The sequence below is a fragment of the Phalacrocorax carbo genome, assembly GCF_963921805.1.
Source record: "Phalacrocorax carbo chromosome W unlocalized genomic scaffold, bPhaCar2.1 SUPER_W_unloc_3, whole genome shotgun sequence".
Classification (NCBI taxonomy): domain Eukaryota; kingdom Metazoa; phylum Chordata; class Aves; order Suliformes; family Phalacrocoracidae; genus Phalacrocorax; species Phalacrocorax carbo.
In genome coordinates, this window is record NW_026990254.1 from 439,881 (window position 1) to 467,303 (window position 27,423).

Sequence of the window (27,423 nt, forward strand, 5' to 3'; positions counted from 1 at the left end):
GTAGTTAGCTGTGAGCTGCACACCTAAGATGCAAGAGCACTTCTAAGAATTAGGTGGAAAAACCAACCTGTGTGGGCTACATATGTCCAAGGAGTGGAACTACCAGTCATAATGGCTGGTCAGTGTCGTGGTTTAGCTGGCAGCTCAGCCCCACACAGTCACTCACTCACTCACTCCCCCACTGGTGGGATGGGGGAGAGAATCAGAAGGGTAACGCTCGTGGGTTGAGATAAGAACAGTTTAATAATTAAAATTAAAAGAAACAACAACAGAAATGCAATGCAAAGGAGAACAACGAGAGGCGTGAAACCTTGGGGCGGGGGAAGGGAGGGGAGAGGGGAATGAACCGCCGAAACAAACCGCATGCGACACAGCCGCCTGCCGACCCAACGCCACGCTTCCTCCGAGCCGCAAAGTGCCCCCCCCCATATACTGGTCATGGTGTCACATGGTATGGAATGAACCTGCCATTGGCCAGTCGGGGTCAGCCGCCCCCGCCATGGCCCTGCCCCTCCCAGCCTCCCGCCAAGTGGCAGAGCACGGGAAGCTGGAAATGTAGCCGACCCCCACACGGTGAGGAGTATTAACCCCTTCTCAGCCAAAACCAGCACAGTCAGTTATGGATGCATAGCTTAACATCTCCATGGCTATGAACAGAAAGCGAACAAAACAAAATTGTCCCTGTAGACATTTGAGACAAGGTTCTATGCATTAATAATCACTCTTTCACAGAGGCAATAAGTTGCCAAACTCCTTCACGTGGATACAATTATTGCATAGTAATGAATGCATGCTTTTAGTCTGTCCTGACCTAAACCACAACACTGCCTCTCTCTCTCAGCCTCTCTTTCTCTGCCCCTCCTTTTGCCCTCTCTCTGTCTTCCCCTTCTCTCTCCCCCTCTCTCTGCCTTCCCTCTCTCTATGTCCCCAGTGTTAGGGGTTTCTGAATCCGACAGCCTGAGAGAAGCGAGGCTGCCACAGCTCCATGTCCCCAGGTCCAACCAGTAGCGAGGCTAAGCATGTATTCCCAGTAGGCACACAAACAAACAGAGGTATAAAATACAAATAAATATACACACTGTGGTGGGTTGACTTTGGCCGGATGACAGACCCCCACCCAGCCGCTCTCTCACTCCCTCTGCTCAGCAGGACAAGGGAAAAGCTCATGGGCCAAGATAAGGACAGGGAGATCACTCACCAATTACCATGACAGGCAAAACAGACTTGACTTGGGGAAAAATAATTTAATTTGTTGCCAGTTAAAAATAGAGTAGGATGGTGAGAAACAAAGACAATACTAAAAACACCTTACCCCACCCCACCCCTTCTTTCCAGACCCAACTTCACTCCTTTGTTCCTGACTCTTCTACCTCCTGCCCCCACGAGCGGTGCAGGGGAAAGTGGGGAATGGGGGGCTGCGGTCAGTTCATAACAGTTCGTCTCTGCCGCTCCTTCCTCACACTTTTCCCTTGCTCCAGTGTGGATCCTTTCCACGGGGTACAGTCCTTCAGGAACAGACTGCTCCATCATGGGTTCCCCGCGGGCTGGTCATCCTGCTCTGGCATTGTTTTCTCAGCATTTACCATCCTTAAATATGTTTTTTTGCAGAGGCGCTGTAAAGTCACCTGAGTGGTTCAGTACTGGTGCGCAGTCAGTCCATTTTGTCTGTTGCTGCGCTGGCTGGAACTGGCTATGACCAGCACAGGGCAGTCCATGACCTCCTCCTACACAGGTCATCCTTGCAGCCTGCCCCTGCTACCAAAACCTTGCCAATTATGCCCAATACATCTCTCCAACCCTTCCCCTATGCACTAACCCCTCCAATCCCAACCCCAAATCCTCCAAGCCCACCTTTACCCTACCCACCAACGCCTCCAAGCCCAACCCTTTTCTTATCCATCAACCCCTCCAAGCCCAGCCTCCAAGTCCTTTAACCCCCAAACAGACCCCAACCGCCAACCCATCCAAGCCCAAAATTTCCACTAATAGCCAACCCCAACTCTTCCTCTACCCACCAACCTCTTCCAAGCCTTAACAGCCAACCCCTCTGGCTCCAAGCCTCCCCCTACCCATGAAGGACTTCAAAGCCCAATCCATCAACCCCTCCAAGCCCAACTCTTACCTTGCCAGCAAACCCTTCCAAGACTAACCCTTACTCTGCCTGCCAACCCCTCCAAACCCAAACCCTACCCTATTCACCAAGCCCTCCAAGCTCAACCCATATCCAGATGGTTAAGCCCTCAAAGATCTACCCTTAAACCTAGCTGCTCACCCCTCTAAGCCCAACCCCTCTAGGCCCATCCCTTAACCCTAAGTACCAAGCACTCTAAGCCCAAACCTTACCCTATCCCTCTCAGCCCAACCTCTAGCCTAAACCCCAACTCCCCTAACTGCCAACATCTCTAACCACCAACCTTTGTAAGCCCAAGGCCTAGCCAACCCCTCCAACTCCAGCTTTTACCCTTCCTGCCAACTCCTCCAAGCCCAACCCGTACCCCTAGCCTAAAACCCAACCACTCTAACCCCAACTGAAAGCAGCTCAAGCCCAACCCCCAGCCTAGCCCCCAACCCCTCTAAACACAAGGCCTAGTCTAACCACCAAACTTGCTAACACCAACGCTCTACCCTAACTGCATCCCTCTAACCAAAACCCTTACCCTAACCGCCGACCCCTCTGAGCCCAACCCTCAGCCTGATCCCTCAACTCCTTAAACTCCAACACTTTACCCAACACAAACGCCAACCCCTCTTACCCTGACCCTTTCCCTAACCACCAAACCTTCCAAGCCCAGTGCTTCCAAGCCCTGCTGCCAACCCCTCCATGATCAACCCTTACCCTACCCACCAACCCCTCCAAGCCTAACCCTTACCCTGTCCGCCAGCCCCTCAGTGCCCAACCCTTACCCTGCCTGTCAACCTGTCAAAGCCCAACACTTTCCCTAACCCCAAATACTCCAAGACCAGACCTTTGCATGCCCGCCAACTCCTTCAGCCCCACCCCTTCCAAGTACAGCCCTTATCCTACCCACCAACCCCTGCCCGCCAAGCCCAAACAGCCCAACCCTTACCCTAACTCCAAATCCCTTCCAAGTCCAGCCCTTACCCTTCCCACCAGCCCCTCCAAGCCCATCAACCATTTCACACCCAACCCCTCAAAGCAAGCCAAACCTCTCCAAGACCATCCCCTCCGAGTCCAATCCGTACTCTACCCAATCTCTCCAGCTCCAACCCTTCTCCTACCCAGCCACCCCTCCAAGCCCAATCCTTTCCCTGCTCACCGACCCCAACTCATAACCTACCAGCAACCCCTCTAAGACTAATCCTTACCCTACCCACCAACTCTTCCAAGCCCAACCCATGCCCTACCTGACAACCACTCCAAAACCAACCCTTACCCTGCACACCAACTCCTCCAGGCTAAAACCCTACCTTACCACCCCACCCCTCTCATGCCCAACCTTTATTCTCCCTTCCAGCCCTTGCCCGCTCCAACACAATCCTGCAGTCAGATTCTCTTGAGCGCCTACAATGCCTTTTGCAGTAAATTGGACAGTAAGGGAAGATTTAAGAAAATGTACCCCTTTGTACATCTTTGTCCACTACACATGCTTGTAGCCTTGTTAGTACCAAAAGTATCAAAACTAGTTCTAGCTCATACCACTGACATGGAGGTAGATGCAATTAGTCCAGTTTTATATGAATAAGGTCAGGCTCAGACTTTAAAAAACAAAACAAAACAAAAAAACCCCACCCTCAATTAATTTTGAAGAACTCATGGGAGAAGTTTTCAAATATCTTTTTTACCTGAGCAGAGCTGCACATGCCTGACAGAGAAAATCATCTTGGGCCTGGAAGCAATTTTGAGGCCAAAGAAACAGAAAGCTTGAGTGTTTAAAAAGTTCAAGAACGAGATCTCTCTTTCAGAGTGTCATCTGAGAGGTTTTTGTCCCTTTGGGAAGTTAAAAAAACCCAAAACACCCACACAATCTTTTGGCTCCTCAGTGTTCCAGGTTGGAGGCTGAATTTTTAATAAGGTATTATTTAAACTCTGTTTTCTAAAAAAAGAGAAGTAATTCTCATAAGGACATACAAATGCTGCATCTTTCTTTATCTTTCTGATATTCAGTATGGTAATGATTCATGGCATAGCACACTAAGGCCATGGTTATACCTTCCTACTCATTTCTGCTGCCAGCACTAATGCAAGCAAGCTGAATCAGGAAATGGCTTCAACTTAAAATTAGACTTTACCCCTCTTTATTCTAGATCAACTCCACGATCTGGCTTGTTGTGTGGCTACACGAGCATTAACGCTTGCACAAGAAGTGCAGGTAGCTGGGACCACTGCTTTCAGGAGGAGGACAGATTTATGCCGGATTGATGCGATTACATAAGCATAGCCTCATGAAAAGGGACAGTATTTCAAGTGTTTGATTCGGTACTATGAACACATTACAGAAATGTTGGGGGGGGATGTCAAAAGAGATAATTTTGCTAGTGGTTTAACAACAATTTATTCCTTAACAGTTCTTATTTACACTAAACCAGGAAAAGATGGGAGCTCCCTACTTTGCATCAAGTTCAAACACAGAACCACGCGTGTCAAAATGGCCTCTGGGAAAACAGAAGTTACTACAACCCTTTCAATGGGGGGGGAAGGTGGAAGGTAAAAAGGTAAAAGCACTATAAACTGGCGCAATCTATCATTAAAGAAATCGGACTATCCCATAAGAAAATACCTTCTAATCCAGATTCTAACAAGTCAGTTAAATATATTGTTACCTTTCTCTTCCTTCCTCTTCTAGCTACTTTATATATATCATTTGTTTTCATCACATCCTATGAAGATAAGAAAAAAATCAAGTGTCTTAGCAAACTTAAGATACAGTTTGAATGATCAAGAATTTCTCCGGGAAATCACAAAACTGAAGCTTCTGATATGCAACTTAGGCAAAAAATTTCATCACATCAAGATGCTTTCTGTTAGTAAATATCATTACATTAAAGTTTGCTCTCTGATGATATCTCTAATTCCCATTAGCTTCAATGAGCAGTATAAATATATCTGCATACATATGAAACTTTACATTTTAAATCACTCCTGAGACAGTCACGGTGCTAGCAACTGTTGCTTCTAAGTATTTGAAGATACAGTTGCAAGTCAAAGTACACAGTATTAAAGTTAACTTCTTCAAGTTAAAAAGAGCAACATTCCACATACTTTGCTGAGTTTTTCAAACGGGACATCATCTTCTTTGACAGTATCCATCTCTTTGTCTTCTGCAGGTAAATTATTATCCTGTTTACTTGATGACTGAAAGTAGAAAAATTAACATGGCATTAGTTCATTTATAGAAAAACAGAAGTGAAAAAGAGGAACTCAACTGTCAGACTGCTTCGCACTTTCAGTTTAAATAGTTTATGGCTATATATGCACATTGCTTCTTTAGGTAGACATCAATACCCCCAAATCGAACATGTTCATTTTCATACGTGCACCTCTCTCTCTCTGCATTCCTTTCATATTTACAGACAGTTGTCAGAATGGGTCAAAAATATTGCAACATACCATAACAGAACTAAAAAAAAAATAAATTACACCAGCACTTATTTTATTCCATCTTACGTTCGTGGTAACATCATTACATTTCTCCATATCAGTACTTCTAAATGTTCATACCAATACTAAAAAAATTCATCTGGACAACTGCTCATCTATATATATGGATAACAGTCATGGATGAGAACAACATGAATGTAAAGGTGCACAAACAAAAGGCAGTAGACTACAAACAAGGCATTTAATGTTTTATGAGCTAAAATTTGGTAACACTGATCATCAGTAAATGGATTTTGACAATGCTATGCTTTAAAAACAACAAAACAAAAACGTTTAGAAGAGCTGGTTTTTAGAAACATATATCTCTTAATAATTCACCTGGGACAAAAATTGGCACACTCGGCAGGATGGTGGATTCAATCACTGGCTACTTACGGAGGCACGGAGTTAACCCTTCACCAAAATTTTCGGGTGATTGGGCGTGCGAAAAGCGGGATAATTGGAATAAGATAAAAGAACAGTTAAACCTTGTAAGAGGGAAACTGAAAGACGGTAAAGAGAAGGGAATAATATGCAAAATGTTGGGAACATGTTTGGGAGCTGCATATCAGTACAAGAACTGTAAAGAACAGGAAATGAGAGCGTTGCAAGATGAGGTTGAACAAAGAAAACGACAAGAAATGCTGTTATCTCTGCGAATAGACCAATTGCTAAAACAACAGGGGGAGGCAAAAGAAAAACACAGGAATTTAGAGGATAAACTAGAACTCATGAGAATTCGGGCCCCCAACCCCCCAGATCCTGCAAAAATTCACAGAATCACAGGTTGGAAGGGACCTCAGGGATCATCTAGTCCAACAATTCGTAAGCTAATCGTTTCCCCGGAAGATTGGGATGGAGATATTTGGGAGGACCCTGATCAAGAACTTGGTGATGAGAGTGAATTAGATGAATCAGAACTTAAGGTAGCCCCCATTATTAAAACTGAGACATCTGCTGGACCTCAAGGGGGCAACCAGAGAGACACCGTAAAGACCATTCCATGGGACCCCCTTCAACTGGCCCATCTGCACAAACAATATGGGCGGAAGCCTGGCGAAAGCAAGAGTGAATATCTGTGGCGTGTCTCCTTAACTGGAGGTGATTGCATTATGTTAGATCAAAGCAAAGCCAATGGCTTTTGGGGACCAGGAGTGTTCCTGAATGACGGACCATCCCCTAACACTGAACCACACTCTATTACGTGGCGGAATAGAGTGATAGAGTAGCATATTGGGCAGGCGGCATAGACCCTCGGGATAGAGAGGAGCCCAGCGCTATAGCAACAAGATTGTTAAGTGAACATCCTACTGCTGTCACAAAATCAGCCTGCCTTCAGGCTATGAATGGCAGGGGTGCATATGGTAACTGCCTTATCTCTGCCCCTGTAGACCCCCAAGCCATGAGACCACTGATAAGGGGAGCCCCTGCTGTTTTAAAATCCTACCTCATTGCAAAGAGGGATGAAATAAGACAAAGCATAGAACATAACGCTCAGGAGGGTCAGGACAGCCAACCCCGCTTCCGACCCATCCCGACCTGGGCAGATTTGATGCATGGCATTGTAAATCATAGTCAAGAAACGGGGTGGGATGAACCGACACCAGCAGGGCAATCCTGAGCTGATGCAGACAGCAGATGGATCTGGCAAGTAAAACAGACTCCCCAGAACCCCGGATATTTTCCCTGATCTCATAAAACCCCATGTGAGGTAACGAACCCCCAGAAAAGGCACAATTAACTGTAATAATCAGTAAATGGATTTTGACAATGCTATGCTTTAAAAACAACAAAGCAAAAAACCTTCAGAAGAGCTGTTTTTTAGAAACATATATTTAGATCTATTTTAGAGATGTATCTAAGTTTGAGGATCAAGAGTTTGTAATACTTGGAAATAATTACCTTATCCCTGTGAGAGAAAGAACAAGAGCGTGAAAGAGGATGCGTACAAAAGTGAGAGAGAAAAAGAGATAAAAGGATAGGGAGAGAGACGATTCAAAAGATAGCGAGAAAATAAAGATAAAATAGAGAGAGCTGAGGGGGGGCAGAGGTAGGTAAGGAAAGGTAGAGGGGGTGAGGTAGAGGGGGGTGAGAGAGAGAAAGAGAGAACAAGTGGGAGAAGATATAAGTAAAGAGGGGGGGAGGGAGAGAGGAACAGAGGGAAGGGGGAGACGGGGAAGGGAGATGGGGAGGGCGAGAGGGATACAGGGGATGGGGGGAGAAAGAGAGAAAAAGAAGAGAAGAGGGCGAAACAGAGAGGGGGAAGAGGGGGACAGAGAGAGTGAGAGAGGTGGAGGAAGAGAGAAGGAGAAAGAGGCAGCAAAAGAGTGGGAGAGAGATAAGGGCAGAGGGAAAAGGGAGAGCAAGGAATAAATAGCAGGGGAGAAAGGTAGGGAGAGAGTGAAAAAAAGATGAGGGAAAAGGAGAAAGAGAGAGGGGACGAGAATAAAAAAGAGAGCAGGAGAGAGAAAGAGGGAAGGAAAGAGAGATAGAAAAGGAAAAGAGAAGGAGAGAGGGGGGAGGGAGAGGGGAGGGGGAAGGGAGAGACAGAGGAGAGGGAGAGAGAAGTGGGTAGGCGAGACCAAAAAATTTGGGGTGGGGGGAGGTGGGGAGGAAACCAAGAAGGTGGAGAGAGAGCTAGGTGGGGTAGCACAGAGAGGGAGGGGGTCTAAGACCAAGACAGAGGGAGACTGAGAGTGTGTGATTGTGACCGGGGTGGTGGTGGTGGGGGGGTGGTGTCCAAGTCGGGGGGGGGGGGGGAGGGGGAGGGGAGTAGCCTGGTTTCAGCTGGGATAGAGTTAATTTTCTTCATAGTAGCTAGTATGGGGCTATGTTTTGGATTTGCGCTAAAAACAGTGTTGATAATGTGGAGGTGTTTTAGTTGTTGCTAAGTAGTGCTCACACTAGTCAAGGACTTCTCTAGCTTCCCATGCTCCCATGGGAAGGTGGGACAGGATGCAGCCGGGACAGCTGACCCCAGCTGACCATAGGGATATTCCATACCATATGACATCATGCTCAGTATATAAAGCTGGGGGAAGAAGAAGGAAGGGGGGAACGTTTGCAGTGATGGAGTTTGTCTTCCCAAGTAACCATTACATGTGATGGAGCCCTGCTTTCCTGGAGGTTGCTGAACACCTGCCTGCCGATGGGAAGTAATGAATGAATTGCTTGTTTTGCTTTGTTTGCATGCATGGCTTTTGCTTTACCTAGAAGCATCAGTGGCTGTGCATGAGGTCATGCTGGATCACCTCAAAGCGTGTGGCCATGGATAAGCCCACAACAGAGCAGATACACCCCTGGAGGTATTGCAGCCATGGGTAAGGCCATGTTGGATCAGGTATATCTCTGAAAGCATTGAGGCCCATAGAGAAGGCCACGCTGGAACGGGTGCACCTCAAAGCGACTGTGGTGGTGGATAAGTCTATGCCACAGCAGGTGTACCCCTGGAGAGACTGTGGCTCATGTATAAGGCTCCGCTTGGAGCAGGTACAACCCTAAGGGACTGTAGTCTGTGGATAAGTCCAAGATGGAGCAGGGGCAAGGGGAGGCGTTTATTGCAATGTTAAACCCTATGGACTGGTCCAAAGGGACCAGGGGTGGAGATTGTAATGGAAACACGTATAAATTGTTGTAACCCATGATTTGAGTTACATGTCATAGGAATTACTACAGCAGGAACCACCTGAACCAATGGAGGACAAGCCTTACAAGAAGCAGTGCAAGTGCAGCAGCAACCCAACCTGAGCTGGCTTTGGTGCCCGGTAACTCAACACACAACCTCTCCTGCCCTGAGTCACCACCATAAGAGATGGAGCCCAAAGTCACAGACTTAATGAACTCAGTGGACATTTTGTGGACATATGTGGACATTTTAAAGGTGTTTTACAGGGGCGGTCCATAGACTAAGGGAATCTGTGTATTTTATTATATCAAAGGATGGGAAGGGGGGTGGTGATTAATGAGGTTGTATTGCATAGCGTGGGACCTGAGCATGATGTAAGTGGTATGGAATAAAGGGTGGATACTGTCCTGGTTTCGGCTGGGATAGAGTTAATTTTCTTCGTAGTAGCTATTAAGTTGATAATGCAGAGATGTTTTAGTTGTTGCTAAGTAGTGCTTACACTAGTCAAGGACTTTTCCAGCTTCCCATGCTCTGCTGGGGGCACAAGAAGCTGGGAGGGGACACAGCCAGGACAGCTGACCCCAACTGACCAATGGGATATTCCATATCATATGACATCATGCTCAGTATATAAAGCTCGGGGGAGAAGAAGGAAGGGGGGGACATTCAGAGTGATGGCGTTTGTCTTCCCAAGTAACCGTTACGCTTCATGGAGCCCTGCTTTCCTGGAGATGGCTGAACACCTGCCTGCGGATGGGAAGTAGTGAATGAATTCCTTGTTTTGCTTTGCTTCCGTGCACAGCTTTTGCTTTACCTATTAAACTGTCTTTATCTCAACACATGAGTTTTCTCACTTTTACTCTTCTGATTCTCTCCCCCATCCCACTGGAGGGGGAGTGAATGAGCGGCTCTGTGGTGCTTAGTTGCTGGCTGAGGCTAAACCACAACAGGCATGCAGCAAGAGACGGGCCCCTAGAGTGAGATGGAGACCAGCATGATGAAAGAGAGACACACAGCTAGCGAGAGAGAGACAAGAAGAGAGACACCGGACAAGCGCCAAGAGAAATAAAATGAGACAAACACGCAAGGCAGACACATAACGAGAGATGAGAGATGAGGCGCAAGAGACAGACACGAGAGACGCTATGAGAGAGAGAGGGCAAGAGACACAAGACAGACATCACAAGTGAGCAACAGGAGGGAGAGAGATGAGAGACAGACGCACAGCTAGAGAGAGACACAGGAGCCAACAGGACAGGCCCAATGAGAGAACGAGGTGAGAGAGACGAGACAGACGAATCAAGAGCCAGACAGATGAGACTGAAAGAACATGAGACAGACACAGACACACAATGAAACAGACACACACGAGATACACGGACACGAGAGACACAATGAGAGACAGACACAGACACCAGAAGACAGAGAGACAGACACAGGAGAGAGGCAGAAAGGCACGAGGGATGGGCACAGACGCACAACTAGAGAGAGAGAGACAGAATGAGAGATGTGCAAGAGACAAGAGACAGCCAGAACTAGAGAGAGAGAAAGAAGAGACAGACAGCCAATGAGAGACAGACTGCCAAACACACGTACACACTGAGAGAGACAGCTAGTAAAATCGGTCCTTAACTTGCCTTTGATTAGCTGATTAAATTAAAGAGGTCTATGGGAAAGGAATCCCTCAGGCTTTTATCATCCCATCTTCCCATTTAAAGGGCTCTCCATGTGTTTCTGCTGTCGCGGTTTAGCCGGCAGCTCAGCCCCACACAGTCGCTCGCTCACCCCCCCACCGATAGATGGGGGAGAGAATCAGAAGGGTAACGCTCGTGGGTTGAGATAAGAACAGTTTAATAATTAAAATTAAAAGAAACAACAACAGAAATGCAATGCAAAGGAGAACAATGACAGGTGTGAAACCCGGGGGGAGGGGGGAAGGGAATGAACCGCCAAAACAAACCGCACGCGACACAGCCGCTCACCACCCGCCAACCCGACACCACAACTCCTCCAAGCCGCAAACTGCCCCCCCTTAATATACTGGTCATGGTGTCACATGGTATGGAGTGAACATCCCATTGGCCAGTCGGGGTCAGCCGCCCCTGCCATGGCCCTGCCCCTCCCAGACTCCCGCCAACATGGTAGAGTGCAGGAAGCTGGAAATGTAGCCGACCCCCCCCGACGGTGAGGAGAATTAACCCCTTCTCAGCCAAAACCAGCACATTCTCCACCCCTTATTCCATACCATTTACACCATGCCCAGGTCCCATACCATCCGATACAACCTTACCAACCACCACCCCTCCCCTTCCCATCCTTTAACATAATACACAGACATCATTCCCTTAGTCTATGGACCTTCCCTGTAAAATGTCCGTTAAAATGTCCATTGAGTTCACCCAGTCCGTGACTCTTGGCTGCATCTGTCGTATCAGTCTTTCAGGGCAGGAGAGATGGTGTGTGTGGCATTGGGTTGCTGCATACCAAGTCAGTCACCATTCCATCACTGCTGTACTTTGCTTGTTTCACAGTTTATTTTCTATGGTTTGGGAGCCTTGTACTCTGATATCATTGATACAACACAGAGGTGACACACAATGTTATATAGCAGTACGCATTGTGCCATTCAGTTCATTGACTGTTTTCACCCAAAATCAAATCCCCTAGAGGCTCACATCGGACTTCTCCATCCTCCCGCATCACCCACCAAGTGCACCCAGGTCCTCAAGCAAAAGCAATCCCACAAATGAGTTTGTTTTTGCCTGAGGCAGGAAGAACCCAGACTGTTTTCCCCAGCATACTTTTTACATGCGCTACATGTTCTGACTGGGCAGGGCCAGCTCGATTGGCAGATCCCCTCGTGTTGACTAACCAGGTGGCTTTTGTTAAATGTGTATCCCAGTGCTTGAATGTTCCACACCCCCATTGCTCTCAGTGTAGTCTTTAACAGTCTACTGTACCGTTCAATTTCCCCAGAGGCTGGTGCGTGATAGGGGATGTGATACACCCACTCAATACCATGCTCTTTGGCCCAGGTGTCTATGAGGTTATTTCAGAAATGAGTCCCATTGTCTGACTCAATTCTCTCTGGGGTGCCATGTCGCCACAGGACTTGTTTCTCAAGACCCAGGATAGTGTTCCGGGCAGTAGCGTGGGGGACAGAATATGTTTCCAGCCAGCCAGTCGTTGTTTGTACCATTGTAAGCACATGGTGCTTGCCTTGGCGGGTTTGTGGGAGTGTGATGTAGTCAATTTGCCAGGCCTCCCCATATTTATATTTCAGCCATCGTCCCCCATACCACAGAGGCTTTACCCGCTTCGCTTGCTTGATTGCAGCGCATGTTTCACATACAAGGATAGCCTGTGCAATAGCGACCATGGTCAAGTCCACCCCTCGATCACAAGCCCACCTGTATGTTGCATCTCTCCCTTGATGGCCTGAGGTGTCATGGGCCCATCGAGCTAGAAATAGTTCACCCTTATGTTGCCAGTCCAGATCCACCTCAGCCACTTCAATCTTGGCAGCCTGATCTACCTGCTGGTTGTTCCGATGTTCTTCAGTGGCCTGACTCTTGGGGATGTGAGCATCCACATGATGTACCTTTACAACCAGGTTCTCTACCCAGGCAGCAATATCTTGCCACAGTGTGACAGCCCAGATGGGTTTGCCTCTGCGCTGCCAGTTGCTCTGCTTCCACTGCTGCAGCCAGCCCCACAGGGCATTTGCCACCATCCAGGAGTCAGAATAAAGATAGAGCACTGGCCACTTTTCCCGTTCAGCAATGTCTAAGGACAGCTGGATGGCCTTTACCTCTGCAAACTGGCTCGATTCACCTTCTCCTTCAGCAGTTTCTGTGACTTGTCATATAAAACTCCAAACAGCAGCCTTCCACCTCACGTGCTTTCCCACAAGGTGACAGGACCCATCAGTGAACAGGGCATATTGCTTCTCATCTTCTGGCAGTTTGTTGTACAGTGGGGCTTCTTCAGCACATGTCACCTCCTCCTCTGGTGATAATCCAATGTCTTTGCCTTCTGGCCAGTCCATAATCACTTCTAGGATTCCTGGGTGACTGGGGTTTCCTACTCGAGCCCGCTGGGTAATCAGTGCAACCCATTTACTCCATGTAGCATCAGTTGCATGGTGTGTAGAGGGGACGTTTCCTTTGAACATCCAGCCCAGCACTGGCAGTCGGGGTGCCAGGAGCAACTGTGCCTCAGTACCAACCACTTCTGAAGCAGCTCAAACCCCTTCATATGCTGCCAATATCTCTTTTTCAGTTGGAGTATAGTAGGCTTCGGACCCTCTGTATCCCCGACTCCAAAACCCTAGGGGTCGACTTCGGGTCTCCCCATGTGCTTTCTGCCAGAGGCTCCAGGTAGGGCCATTCTCCCCGGCTGCAGTGTAGAGCACATTTTTTACATCTTGTCCTGCCCGGACTGGCCCAAGGGCTACTGCGTGAACTATCTCCTGTTTAATCTGTTCAAAGGCTTGTCATTGCTCAGAGCCCCATTTGAAATCATTCTTTTTCCAGGTCACCTGATAGAGAGGGCTTACGATCAGACTATAATTTGGAATATGCATTCTCCAAAAACCCACAATGCCCAAAAAAGCTTGTATTTCCTTTTTGCTAGTTGCTCAGGATACGGCTGCTATTTTGATGATCACATCCATTGGAATCTGACGACGTCCATCTTGCCATTTGATTCTTAAGAACTGGATCTTTTGTGCAGGTCCCTTCACCTTACTTTGTTTTATGGCAAAGCCATCTTTCAGAAGGATTGGGACTATTTTCTCTCCTTTCTCGAAAACTTCTTCCGCTGTGTTGCCCCACACAATGATGTCATCAATGTATTGAAGGTGTTCGGGAGCTTCTCCCTGTTCCAGTACAGTCTGAATCAGTCCATGGCAAATGGTAGGACTGTGTTTCCACCCCTGGGGCAGTCAATTCCAGGTGTACTGGATACCCCTCCAAGTGAAAGCAAACTGTGGCCTGCATTCTGCTGCCAGAGGGATTAAGGAGAATGCATTAGCAATATCGATTGTGGCATACCACTTGGCTGCCTTTGACTCCAGTTTGTATTGAAGTTCTAGCATGTCTGGCACAGCAGCACTCAACGGTGGAGTGACTTCATTCAGGCCACGATAGTCTACTGTTAGTCTCCACTCTCCATTAGACTTCTGCACTGGCCATATGGGACTGTTAAAGGGTGAGTGGATCTTACTGATGACTCCTTGGCTCCTCAGTTGGTGAATGAGTTCATGGATGGGGATCAGAGTGTCTCGGCTGTTGCGATATTGCTGCCGGTGCACTGTTGTGGTGGTGACTGGCACCTGTTCTTCTTCGACCTTCAGCAACCCCACAACAGAAGGGTCCTTCGAGAGACCGGGCAAGGTAGACAGCTGTTTAATTTCCTCCGTCTCCAAGGCAGCGACACCAAAAGCCCACTTGTACCCTTTTGGGTCCTTGAAATACCCTCTCCTGAGGTAGTCTATGCCAAGGATGCACGGAGCCTCTGGGCCAGTCACAGTGGGGTGCTTTTGCCACTCATTCCCAGTTAGGCTCACTTTGGCCTCCAATACAGTTAGCTCTTGGGATCCCCCTGTCACTCCAGCAATGCTGATGGGTTCTGCCCCGATATACTTTGATGGTATTAAGGTGCACTGTGCACCAGTGTCCACTAAAGCTTTATACTCCTGTGGGTCGGATGTGCCAGGCCATCAGATCCACACAGTCCAGTAAGCCCGGTTATCCCTTTCCTCCACCTGGCTGGAGGCAGGGCCCCTCTAGTCCTGATCATGGCAGTCACAACTCACTTCCTGTAAATGTGAATCAGGAGTCCCTCTATTACACTTAGAAATAAAATCTGCGCTTCTACTCCTCTGTCTGGGGACTTGCTCACTGGAAATTGGAGCAGCAGCTTTCCTGGAAGAGCCTCCCTGAGTGACTGGTCTTCCTTGCAGTTCATGTACCCGTGCCTGTAGGTTTGAGGTAGGCTTGCCATCCCACCTCATCATGTCCTCTCCGTGGTCACCCAGGTAGAACCATAGGGTGGCCCATGGTGTGTATCCTCTTCTTTGAGCCAAAGGACGCTTATTCCTAACAGCTGAGACACTGCTCTGTCGAGGTGGGGAGTAGGACATATCGTCTTTGAGTTGCTGGACCTCTTGGGATAGTTTCTCCACAGCAGAGACGAGTGAGGAAGAGATACTTGTTTCATAATCCCGGAGTCTATCAATCAACTCAGCCACCGTTGGTGTCTCGTCATCTTTCCAGGACATTACTTGCAATGAGTTTGCATACGAAGATGGTGCGCTCCGTGCAAACTTCCGCCACATGGGTCGTGTGCACTCGGCTTCATCTGGATCTTTGGATGACCGTTGATCGTCCAGGTCACCATAAATCACCTCAAGCACAGCTAATTCCCTTAGATACTGGATGCCTTTCTCCATAGTTGTCTATTTTCTTGGGCGATATGTAACATCTTCTTTAAAGGGATACCTTTCCTTCACTCCAGACAGGAGTCGCCTCCAGAGGCTGAGGGCTTGTGGTTTTTTCCCCAATTGCTTTGTCAACGCCCCCTTCCCCAGAAAGGGATCCCAGTTGTTTGGCTTCTTTTTCCTCTAGTTCCAGGCTACTGGCCCCATAATCCCAGCATTGGAGCAGCCAGGTGACAATGTGCTCACCTGAACGATGGCTGAAATATTTTCGCATGTCTCGCAACTCACTCAAGGACAGGGATCAGGTGGTCTCTATTTCATTTATGACTTCTTCCTCCTCTCCTCATGACAGCCCTGCTTTTTCATCATCTCGTTCTAAACGAGTTGACGTCCGCTTCCAATATTTCGTCTTGTGTATGGGGGCAACTGATACTGGTACGGGTTTATTTTCTGAGCCAGCTCCACTACTTGTTGTGGGGGTTTGAGTGGCTGCAGTGCCTGTCCTCAGGGCTGGAGTGTCTACAGTGCCAGTCACTTTGCATTTCAATCCAGAGACCTTCTCTTCCCCTTGGGGGCACTGAATACTGTTGAGCAGGTCTGGGTATGCATGGGCCAGGCCCCAGCACGTTGCAGTTATCTGTGTCTCTCTGGAGTTCACAGCATAACAACATTCTTTCTCCAAATGTTCTACTAGTTTTTCAGGATTCTGCACTTGTTCGGGTGTGAAACTCCAAAACACTGGGGGTGCCCACTGCCCTAGGTATTTGCCCATGCTATCCCAAATGCCCTGCCACTCGTAACTATCAAGCCTCGGGGCAGATTTCTGGGTGATATTCTTAAGTTGCTTAGTCAAAACCAAAACAACATGCCCAAAAACTAACAATAAGTGCACCTTAACCACCCAAGGATGTTCAAGATACAAAAAAGTTGTTGTAATAGAGACAGAGACATCATAGAACAAAGTTGCAAAGGTACTATTCTGTATTTCCTCCATATAAAATCTCTCCGAGGAGGAAGTATAATTGCTGATCACCTCAGCAAGGTGGTATCCAAAGTACAGTAACAGTTTCAGCAAAAACCCCAAATACCAGATAAAGCTGAAAACGAGTGTTTGTATAACAAATCTTGTAGGCAAAACGTTACTAATCACAGCAGACTCAACAAACCAACACCGACCTTTAACACCAACTGCAAAAAGGACAACATGGGGCTGTGACCAGCAGCTGTTATTATCTCCAACCCTTGAGCCCCACGTTGGGCGCCAAAAAGACTGTCGTGGTTTAGCCGGCAGCTCAACCCCACACAGTCGCTTGCTCACTCCCCCACCGATAGATGGGGGAGAGAATCAGAAGGATAACGCTTGTGGGTTGGGATAAGAACAGTTTAATAATTAAAATTAAAAGAAACAACAACAGAAATGCAATGTAAAGGAGAACAACGAGAGGCGCAAAGCCCCGGGGGAGGGGGGGAAGGGAGGGGAGAGGGAGAACGAACCGCCAAAACAAACCGCAAGCACCACAGCCGCTAACCACCCGCCGACCCGACGGCACGCCCCTTCCGAGGCGCAAACTGCCCCCCTCAATATACTGGTCATGGTGTCACATGGTATGGAATGAACCTGCTATTGGCCAGTCGGGGTCAGCCTCCCCCACCATGGCCCTGCCCCTCCCAGCCCCCCCCCCACGCTGCAGAGCGCAGGAAGCTGGAAAGGTAGCCAACCCCCACAGTGAGGAGAATTAACCCCTTCTCAGCCAAAACCAGCACATACTCCTATTTTGCCCATAAAGAAGCCTCACTCTCAGGAATATAGATTAGTACAAGATTTATGAGAAATTAATGTGAGAACTATAGATGTACACCCTGTGGTCCCAAATCCCTATACTCTCCTTGCCTCAATTCCTGACAGGAACATTTACTTTACAGTGTTGGACTTGAAAGATCCTTTCTTTTGCATACCTGTGGATGAACAGAGTCAGACCATTTTTGCCTTTGAATGGGAAATCCTGACTACAGGATTGAAGATGCAGGTCTGTTGGACTGTCTTTCCTCAAGGGTTCAAAAATAGCCTCACATTGTTTGGTAATGCATTGGTGAAGGGATTAGAGCAATGGCACAACAAGCATAATACCCTAACACTGTTACAGTATGTAGATGACTTATTGATTGGTTCAGTACCTATGAAGGGTGTTTGGAAGCCACAATTAGCTTGCTCAGTTTTCTGGGCTCAGCAGGTGTCGTGGTTTAGCGGCAGCTCAGCCCCACACAGTCGCTCGCTCACTCCCCACCGGTAGATGGGGGAGAGAATCAGGAGGGTAACGCTCGTGGGTTGGGATAAGAACAGTTTAATAATTAAAATTAAAAGAAAACAACAGTAGAAATGCAATATAAAGGAGAACAACGAGAGGCGCAAAGCCCCGGGTGGGGGGGAGGGAAGGGAGGGGAGAGGGGGAACGAACCGCCGGAACAAACTGCCCGCGCCGCAGCCGCGCGCCACCCGCCGACCCGACGCCGCGCCGCCTCCGCGCTCGCGTTGCAACTGCCCCCACCTCAATATATTGGTCATGGTGTCACATGGTATGGAATGAACCTGCCATTGGCCAGTCAGGGTCAGCCGCCCCCACCATGGCCCTGCTCCTCCCAGCCCCCCCCGCCACGCGGCAGAGCGCGGGAAGCTGGAAAGGTAGCCGACCCCCACAGTGAGGAGAATTAACCCCTTCTCAGCCAAAACCAGCACAGCAGGTTATTGAGTTTATAAAAGGAAGGCCCAGATAGGAAAACAAAGGGTCCAATATATGTGATGTAAAGTCACAAAAGGACAGAGAGATTTAAATGCTGACAGAAAGGAGGCCATTTGCAGAATTTCTGTACCAACCTCAAAGAAACAATTAAGGGAATTTTTAGGTATGGCTGGGTGGTGTCAGCTATGGATCCCTAATTTCAGACTAATTGCCAAGCCATTATATACTGCCACAAAAGGAACTGAAGGGATTCTAGAATGGACAACAGAATGCCATAAAAGTTTTGATGAAATTAAGAGAAAATTAATGGAAGCCCCTGCCTTAGGTCTTCCAAATCTGAGAAAACCCTTTCAATTATACGTACATGAAAGACAACAAAGTGGTGTTGGGAGTGCTGACACAAAAACTGGGGAGGCTGGAAAAGACTAGTGGGATACTTTTCCAATCAATTGGATGAGGTTAGTAAAGGCTGGCCTGCCTGCTTGAGGGCCGTAGCAGCAACTGTAGCTTTGATTGAGGAATCTCAAAAACTGATGACACTAGGTCAACTGATCACTGTGCTTGTACCTCATGCTGTATCGTCTCCCCTTGAAAACAAGGGACACCACTGGATTTCCCCAAATAGGTTAGCGAGATAAAGCCATATTACTAGAACAAGACAATGTCACACTTTCCCTAAATGCTTCCCTAATTGTTTAAAATTGCTGGAACTACAGGAATATTGGGGGAACCAAAAATAAAAAATAAGAATAAAATATCCATAAAGTCAAAGGTACTATACAGACACATTTAAAAAAATGAAATGTTTAGAACTTGATATGCACTGTGCCAGTTTATTTTTGAAAGTATTCAATTTGTAATCGCTTGTATTGAGTTTATGTGGCAAGGTTTTGATACCAGGGGGCGGGGCTGCAGAGGTGACTTCTGTATGAACAGGTCAGGAGCTGCCCCTATGTCAGACCGAGCCAGTTCCCTCTGGCTCCAAAACAGATCCTCCACTGGCCAATGCTGAGCCAATCAGCAATGTTGGTTGGTGTCACCTCGGTAAGAACATATTTAGGAAAGGGTAAAAAATGCTGCGCATCAGCTGTGAGAGAGAGGATTAAGAAAAATGTGAGAGAAACAACTATGCAGACACCAAGGTCAGGGAAGAAGGAGGGGGAGGAGGTGCTCCAGGCACCAGAGCAGGTATTCTCCTGCAAGCCCATGGAGAAGACCATGGTGAAGCAGATTTTCCCCCTGTAAGCCCATGGAAGACCACATGAGAGCAGATATCCACACAGCAGCCTGTGGAGGACCCCAAAACAGAGCAGGTAGATATGCCCTGAAGGAAGCTGCAGCCCATGGAGAGCCCACGCTGGATCAGACTTCTGGCAGGAGATGTGGCCCATGGGGGACTTACGCTGGAGCAGTCTGTTCCTGAAGGTATATACCATGGAAAGGACCCGTACTGGAGCAGTTTGTGAATGACTGTATCCTGTGGGAGGGACTCTATGCAGGAGCAGAACATTGTGAGGAGGAAGGCGTGGCAGAGACAAAGCATTATGAACTGACCGTAACCCCTATTCCCCATCCCCTAGTGCCACTTGTCAGGGGAGGAGGTATAAGATTTATCAGTGAAGTTGAGCCTGGGAAGGGGTGGGAGGAAGGTGTTTTTAGTTTTGTAGTTTTGTCTTTGTTTCTCACTATCCTACCCTATTTTTAATTAGCAATAAATTAAATTGATCTTCCCCAAGTCGAGCTTGTTTTGCCCATGACAGTAATTGGTGAGTGACCTCTATGTCTTCATCTTGACCCACGAGCTTTTTTTCATCTTATTTTCTTCCCCTGTCCTGCTGAGGAGGGGGAGTGACAGAGCAGCTCAGTGGGCATCTGGTGGCCAGTCAAGGTTAACCCACCACATAACTTTATCCTTGTGTCCTGAAACTATTACCATGATCCCTCCTTAACTTTACTATAATAAAATGGCATTCCCAATTATAGAGAAGAGCAATTTTCTCATTTTGCTGAAAAACTGAGGTAAGTTGTAAATAACAATAGCAACATCAGTCCAACTTGCAACTTGGTGATATAGATCAATAAATTATTCCCCTATAGCAGCTAAGCCATCATTGCTTTTTTACAACAATATGAGAAAACATATTAAAGTATTCAGACTCTGAATCACTTACCCGCTGATGAGAGAATTTCACTTTGGGATTGTTGTCAATTTCCCACAATCCTTCATTAAAGCCTTTTCTTTTATTTGGTTTGCCATATTTTTCTTTATTTTCATAATAAGGGAATATATCCTTTGGTCCCAAGAATGCCCTTCAAGAGATTAAAACATTAGTTACCAGAAACATCACATTTTTAAATCGCTACTCTTCAAATTAACTTCAGTACCAGATATTACCAAAAAAAAAAAAATTCATTCATGAGGCATCTGAAGTTATATTCTGTAATCAGCAAAGTGCTGCTACTGAAGCTTCTTTAGTCTTCTAAACTTTTGCTTTCAACAAACACAGTTTTCCATTAGTACTACTACACTCACTGCTCTCTCCTAGGTGTTGAGTGTTCAGGCAAGAAACAGTCAATGCTATGTCTTAATGTCTTAAATGTTAAGATGTCTTGTTAAGATCACAGTTGACAGAGCCACCCACCACTGTCAAACAATGATTAAAAATTGAGCAGCTGACTGACATACAAAAAGAGCCATTGCTTCCTTAGCAAACCAAGCTAAAATGTGAAGAAATAAAAATTCCTTAAATCCTAGAAACATAATGCAAGATAATGAGTACGAGTATAAGAAGATATGGCTTCAAGCCAAAGAAAAATTTTTCAAAATTATTAAATTAAAACCAACACGTCTGGGATTACAAGACAAAGTTGGGATAGGATGATTGCCTAGATCTTTGTAAGAATGCTATATAGTTTATTCTGAAAGACATGGTAAACTAACAAAAAAAATATATAACTTCATTACATTAAATGCTCAACATTTCTGTCTTTAAGTATCTTGTATATCTGAATGAAAAGCATCTTATCAAGAAAATGATAGATACTTAAAAAGGCCTAAAACCTTTGCTTAAGTGTTTTGAAATGAAGTGGCACAAAGTTGGAAACAAACAATTTTTGTATATTCTGTTTTTAAATTGATTAGCTATTCATAAAAAGAAATGTGAAAAAAATTAATATACTCTCAGTATCTGCGGCTTAAAACTGCTTCTTTTTATCTTTGGTTTTATCTACAGAAACTGGCCTCCCCTAAGGCAGGCAAAAAAATCCTTCCCCTAAAACCCATACATTATTATCCGTAGTGCGATTTGCACAACTATGGCTATTAGACTGGCACCTTTTCCCACAAACTGCAGTATCTACGTGTGGAATAATCGCTGGAGGTGACCTAGAAATTAAACTTATGTTTTTAGAAAAGGTAGAGCATTGGAGAAGCTTTCAAGGTGGAGTGCAGCTGATATGTGAGGAATCCGTTCCATGGAAGTTCCCTAGTAACCTTAGATGTCAGCAATGCCAGGAGAACTTGGCGTACTGACTCTAAGAGGAGTTGTCTGGAAGGTGGGGTGGTGTGGAGGCATCACGGCCAGACTCTGTGATAAATGGGAACTCAAGGTACCACGGAGCTGGTACGCTGCATATTTACCACCCTGGGCCAACAGTCTGTCATACTTTTGACAAAATGCTGTCCTTTTGGTGAACTTTGTTCATTATAACATCATTATAATACCAAAACACAGCTCCATCCCAGAAGTTACCTGCCTCTAAGGTTCGACCACCCCTCACTGGGCATGCGCTTTGAATTTCTTCTAGCCTACGCTTTTAAAAGTAAAGCGAGGAAATTTTACACCAATCATAATAAAGGTATGTATGACTAGAGTCACTCAAGCTCCATCTGAAAGATAAAAAATAGTATAAAATGTGTGAAGAGAAAGAGGGTGTTGGGGAAGATACCATCGCGTACCACTCTGACTTCTGGGACCAGTCGATGGGCTGAGCCTCTCTTTCCCCCCACTGGGACGCCTTTGGGTAAGACTGGAAACCTCTATAGAGTCACTTTAAATCCCTTAATGTATTAGAGTTGCTTTGCTTCATATTAGAGTCACTTCATATTTGTTTTGCACACTTGTAGCCTAGCAGTGTACTCATATCTTTGGTATTTATGTGTGTGTTGTAACCAGCAATCTTATCACCGGTAATCTAAAGAACCTGTGTATCTGTTGCTTTAATAAATTGCACTATTCATTAATCTAGCCGTGATCGTTCTCAGTGAACGCGACCTGCTTGGGCATCTGCCAAATTAGTTACTAACAACAAACACTCTGATGAGTGGTTGCTTCTATAATCCTTAGAAAATAAACCATTGACCAAGTCTGAGACTAAGACTGGGCTTAGCCGCACCTAGACTCCTCTCAGAGAAGGAGTTTAGAAAGCAAGGGTGTCCTGTCTGAACCTCATGACTCAACAGTAGGGTCTCTCCCTAGCCACTCCTCAGACTCCTACCATTAACGCAACACTACATTTTTTTCTAAGCCAGACCTGGGAAAACAAGATAATAAAGTACTAAACACCAATATTCTACTTTGTACTGCAGAACATTAAGGCACATAAAGTTTCTGCTGTAGTACCACGTCCTCTAGAGTTAGGATTTCACAGTAGCAGTCCAACTGCTGTTAATAGCAAAACAGAAAACCTCAGTGACCAACATTCTCATTTTCACCCATGTGCCTATATCCAGCTCTGTCTCACAAAGTATAAATCTAAGACCCAATTGCTTGAATTGAAGATGCTGCTACTGTTTATATGAGATAGTTCATGGCAAAGTTCAAACAAAAAAACCCTAAGTTTCATTTCCCCATTTTTTCATCATTTCTATAATGAAGTATTTGAGACTTACTCCTTATTCATTTAGATAAGATAAAGAGAAGTTGCAAGTCATCTAGGAAGCTTAAGCATTTCCTACTCCAGTTGTGTAAAACAATATAATCTTTCACAGTGGCTATCGTCCATCTCTCTGCAGAAGGTTGTTAGAGAGCATCCACATACTTGCAAAGCCTACTTAACCAGAGCAAAAGGGGGAATGGGGGAAGAAAGACAGACAGATGAAAGGGAAAGCATTGCTTCTTTTCTTTCCTTTGCTCTGAAAGGAAACATTTTTCCACAGTTGCAAGTCTCTGCACACTCTGTTCAGACTTGGAGAAACACTAGAAATTAGCTACCTTGCTAAGGTCATGTAGCTTACTGGGTTTTTGCAGTTAAATCCCCATACACAAGAAGGAGAAAAGGTCAAGGAAACCTAAACAGGACAGATATCACCCTGATGTATAGGGTTCAGGATCTATACTTCATATAATAGCAGGCATGAAACTAACTGGGGTGAGATCTTAGGCATCAAATGCACCTCTTCACTTTTTCTCAAAACTTCCCCGTCTCCCCCTCAAAGGACTCAAATGCTACTTATTCCATAGTTTTCAGCTTTATTTCATTTTCCTTTAAAACACAGTTTTGAGGATACACGGGACTATAATTAAAATCCCTTACAAAAGAAAGAAAGATATGTCAGTCATACCACTTTGGGCAGGTTCTTACTTTTTTACTGGGCAGGAAAAAGTGCACGTTGCAGAGGATAGACTATAACCACACCATTTCACGGCAAATGTGGAAAGCAAGCTGCCTATCTTGCCACTAGAGATTAATTTAAGAAAATATAGTCTGCCACTGAATCACATAATTTTCAAACACACGATGCAAACTGTTAAGCTACTGTTAAGATGTCCTGCCCTTTAATCTAAAGGACTTACGTCTCGTGAGTGCCAAAAAAGAATATAGGCATTTTATTCATAGGAGGTTTTACTGCTCCATCTGGAATTTCATCCACCTAAGAGAAAGAGAGACCAGAATTAAAGTTTAGTAACAATTAAAAACATTCTAGGGGAAAACACTTAAGTAATAACCTGAAGAAACAAAATACTATCAAAATAGAGAGATCTAAACAAGACTCAAGGATTACATATTTAAAAAAAACAAACCAAAGAAACAAGTGATATTTGTAATGGTATGTAGAAGGAGAGTGTCTGCTCCTTTAAGGGTATCTGGTCAAGGACCTTTTCAATGCAAAAAAGGTATAATAAGAAAAGGAGGAAGCCATAAACAAGAATATACAGGGGCACAAACCTGACCAACAAATAATAAGGGATGCAGTGACCAGAACCAAACCTATTCCCTCATTCTAACTGTTAAGGATATGTGGAGTGTGAGAATGTTTATTCCAGGTTATCTAATCAGGGACCTTGTCAGCTGGGAAACTAAAGAAAAGGGGGAAGCCAGAAACATAATATACAGAGACACAGACCTGACAAACCAAACACCGAGAGTGAAAAGAAACAGACCTTGCCACTCACACTAATTAGCGGGCTATCAAGAAACTACAGGCACCACTTCCAGGAAGAACAACCTGGACTTCACAACTAAGATTATAAACCAGGGGAGATCCCAGACACCAGACTGGGAGGGATAAGGGAATCAATAGAACTATGCAAATCCATGAAGGGACATGTTGAGCAAACAGAGAGCAGGGAAAAACAAAAAGGGGTTAGAAAGAAAGTTGAAACCAGGGCTGGTCAATATGCTTGTCTAGCTGAGCCCTGTGTCTGATCAGTGCAGTCTGTCCTATCTACTGGTTGAAGTTGCAAAATGGGAAAGCAGTAGCCTCATCCCTCAGCCTGGGCAGAAACCCTGGGTTCACCGGACTGGGCTCCAGCAGACAAGCAAGAGGGAGTCCTGTGCTGGAGAAGGCAGCTGCACTCATAATATCCTTTAACGATACTAACAAGTGTTAAAAAAGAAAATAGCATCAATAATTTTCAAATTACCAAATAAAGGATGGAGTATAGGTTAAAAGCAGTATTCAGTTCCTCCCAAAGATCACCTCCTCACCATAATCTACAGCAACACTTCCTGTTCCCATACCCGGCTGATGACATGCCCAAGCCCAAATGTCATATCTTATGAAAAAATATAGAGGCTGTTTTGGGGTTTTTTGTTTTGTTTTAAAATAATTCTAACCTCTGAATATTTTGTATACAAGCCCGCAACCATGAACTCCAGTAAAGTAGTCACTGAACTTGTCATCACAGAATGTCAGACTCACAGAAAGGTTGAGGTTGGAAAGGACCGCTGGAGGTCATCTGGTCCAATCCCCCTGCTCAAGCTGGGCCACCCAGAGCTGTTTACCCATGAACATGACAAGATGGCTTTTCAAAGTTTCCAAGGAGGGAGACTCCACAACATCTCTGAGTAACCTACTCCAGTGCTCACCCACCCTCATTTATCAGCAGTCCTGCTTAAAAGGGGAGGTCCCACATGACTGGAGGCTTGCCAATGTGACTCCCATCTACAGGAAGGGCCGGAAGAGAGGATCCGGGGAACTACAGGCCTGTCAGCCTGACCTTGGTACGAGGGAAAATTATGGAGTGATACAGCTTGACTGAGCTCACTAGGCAAGTGCAGGACATCCAGGGGATCAGGCACAGCCAGCATTGGCCCATGAAAGGCAGGTCCTGCCTGACCAACCTGATCTCCTTCTATGACCAGGTGACCCACCTTGTGGATGAGTGTCATGGTTTCAGCTGGGATAGAGTTAAATTTCTTCGTAGTAGTGTCGTGGTTTAGCCGGCAGCTCAGCCCCACACAGTCACTCGCTCACTCCCCCACTGATAGATGGGGAGAGAATCAGAAGGGTAACGCTCATGGTTTGGGATAAGAACAGTTCACTACTTAAAATTAAAAGAAACAACAACAGAAATGCAATGTAAAGGAGAACAACGAGAGGCGCAAAGCCCCGGGGGAGGGAGGGGAGAGGGGGATGAACCGCCGAAACAAACCACACTTGCCACTCACCACCCGCCGACACGCCCCTCCCAAGCTGCCAACTGCCCCCCCTCCATATACTGGTCATGGTGTCACATGGTATGGAATGAACATGCCATTGGCCAGTCGGGGTCAGCCGCCCCCACCACGGCCCTGCCCCTCCCAGCCTCCCGCCAAGTGGCAGAGTGCGGGAAGCTGGAAAGGTAGCCGACCCCCACAGTGAGGAGAATTAACCCCTTCTCAGCCAAAACCAGCACAAGTAGCTAGTACGGGGCTATGTTTTGGATTTTTGCTGGAAACAGCGGTGATAATGTGGAGATGTTTTAGTTGTTGCTAAGTAGTGCTTACACTGGTCAAGGACTTTTCCAGCTCCCCGTGCTCTGCTGGGGGCACAAGAAGCTGGGAAGGGACACAGACAGGACAGCTGACCCAAACTGACCAACAGGATATTCCATACCATATGATGTCATGCTCAGTATATAAAGCTGGGGGAAGAAGAAGGAAGGGGGGGACATTCGGAGTGATGGCGTTTGTCTTCCAAAGTAACCGTTACGCTTCATGGAGCCCTGCTTTCCTGGAGATGGCTGAACACCTGCCTGCGGATGGGAAGTAGTGAATGAATTCCTTGTTTTGCTTTGCTTCCGTGCACAGCTTTTGCTTTACCTATTAAACTGTCTTTATCTCAACACATGAGTTTTCTCACTTTTACTCTTCTGATTCTCTCCCCCATCCCACTGGAGGGGGAGTGAATGAGCGGCTCTGTGGTGCTTAGTTGCTGGCTGAGGCTAAACCACAACAGGCATGCAGCAAGAGACGGGCCCCTAGAGTGAGATGGAGACCAGCATGATGAAAGAGAGACACACAACTAGCGAGAGAGAGACAAGAAGAGAGACACCGGACAAGCGCCAAGAGAAATAAAATGAGACAAACACGCAAGGCAGACACATAACGAGAGATGAGAGATGAGGCGCAAGAGACAGACACGAGAGACGCTATGAGAGAGAGAGGGCAAGAGACACAAGACAGACATCACAAGTGAGCAACAGGAGGGAGAGAGATGAGAGACAGACGCACAGCTAGAGAGAGACACAGGAGCCAACAGGACAGGCCCAATGAGAGAACGAGGTGAGAGAGACGAGACAGACGAATCAAGAGC

The 27,423-nt window shown here is 46.4% G+C and overlaps 1 protein-coding gene across 1 annotated transcript; it reads right to left on the minus strand.

The window, feature by feature from the left end:
* On the minus strand, positions 1-26,018 carry LOC135310868 (PC4 and SFRS1-interacting protein-like). Its single transcript, XM_064439939.1, has 6 exons — positions 25,971-26,018; positions 24,200-24,276; positions 20,576-20,714; positions 5,222-5,314; positions 4,783-4,839; positions 1-1,690 (listed from the first exon to the last, which is right to left on the minus strand). Exons 1-6 carry the CDS (start codon positions 26,016-26,018, stop codon positions 1,652-1,654), a joined length of 453 nt encoding a protein of 150 aa, XP_064296009.1. The 3' UTR covers positions 1-1,651.
* Between the last annotated feature and the right edge of the window lie 1,405 nt (positions 26,019-27,423).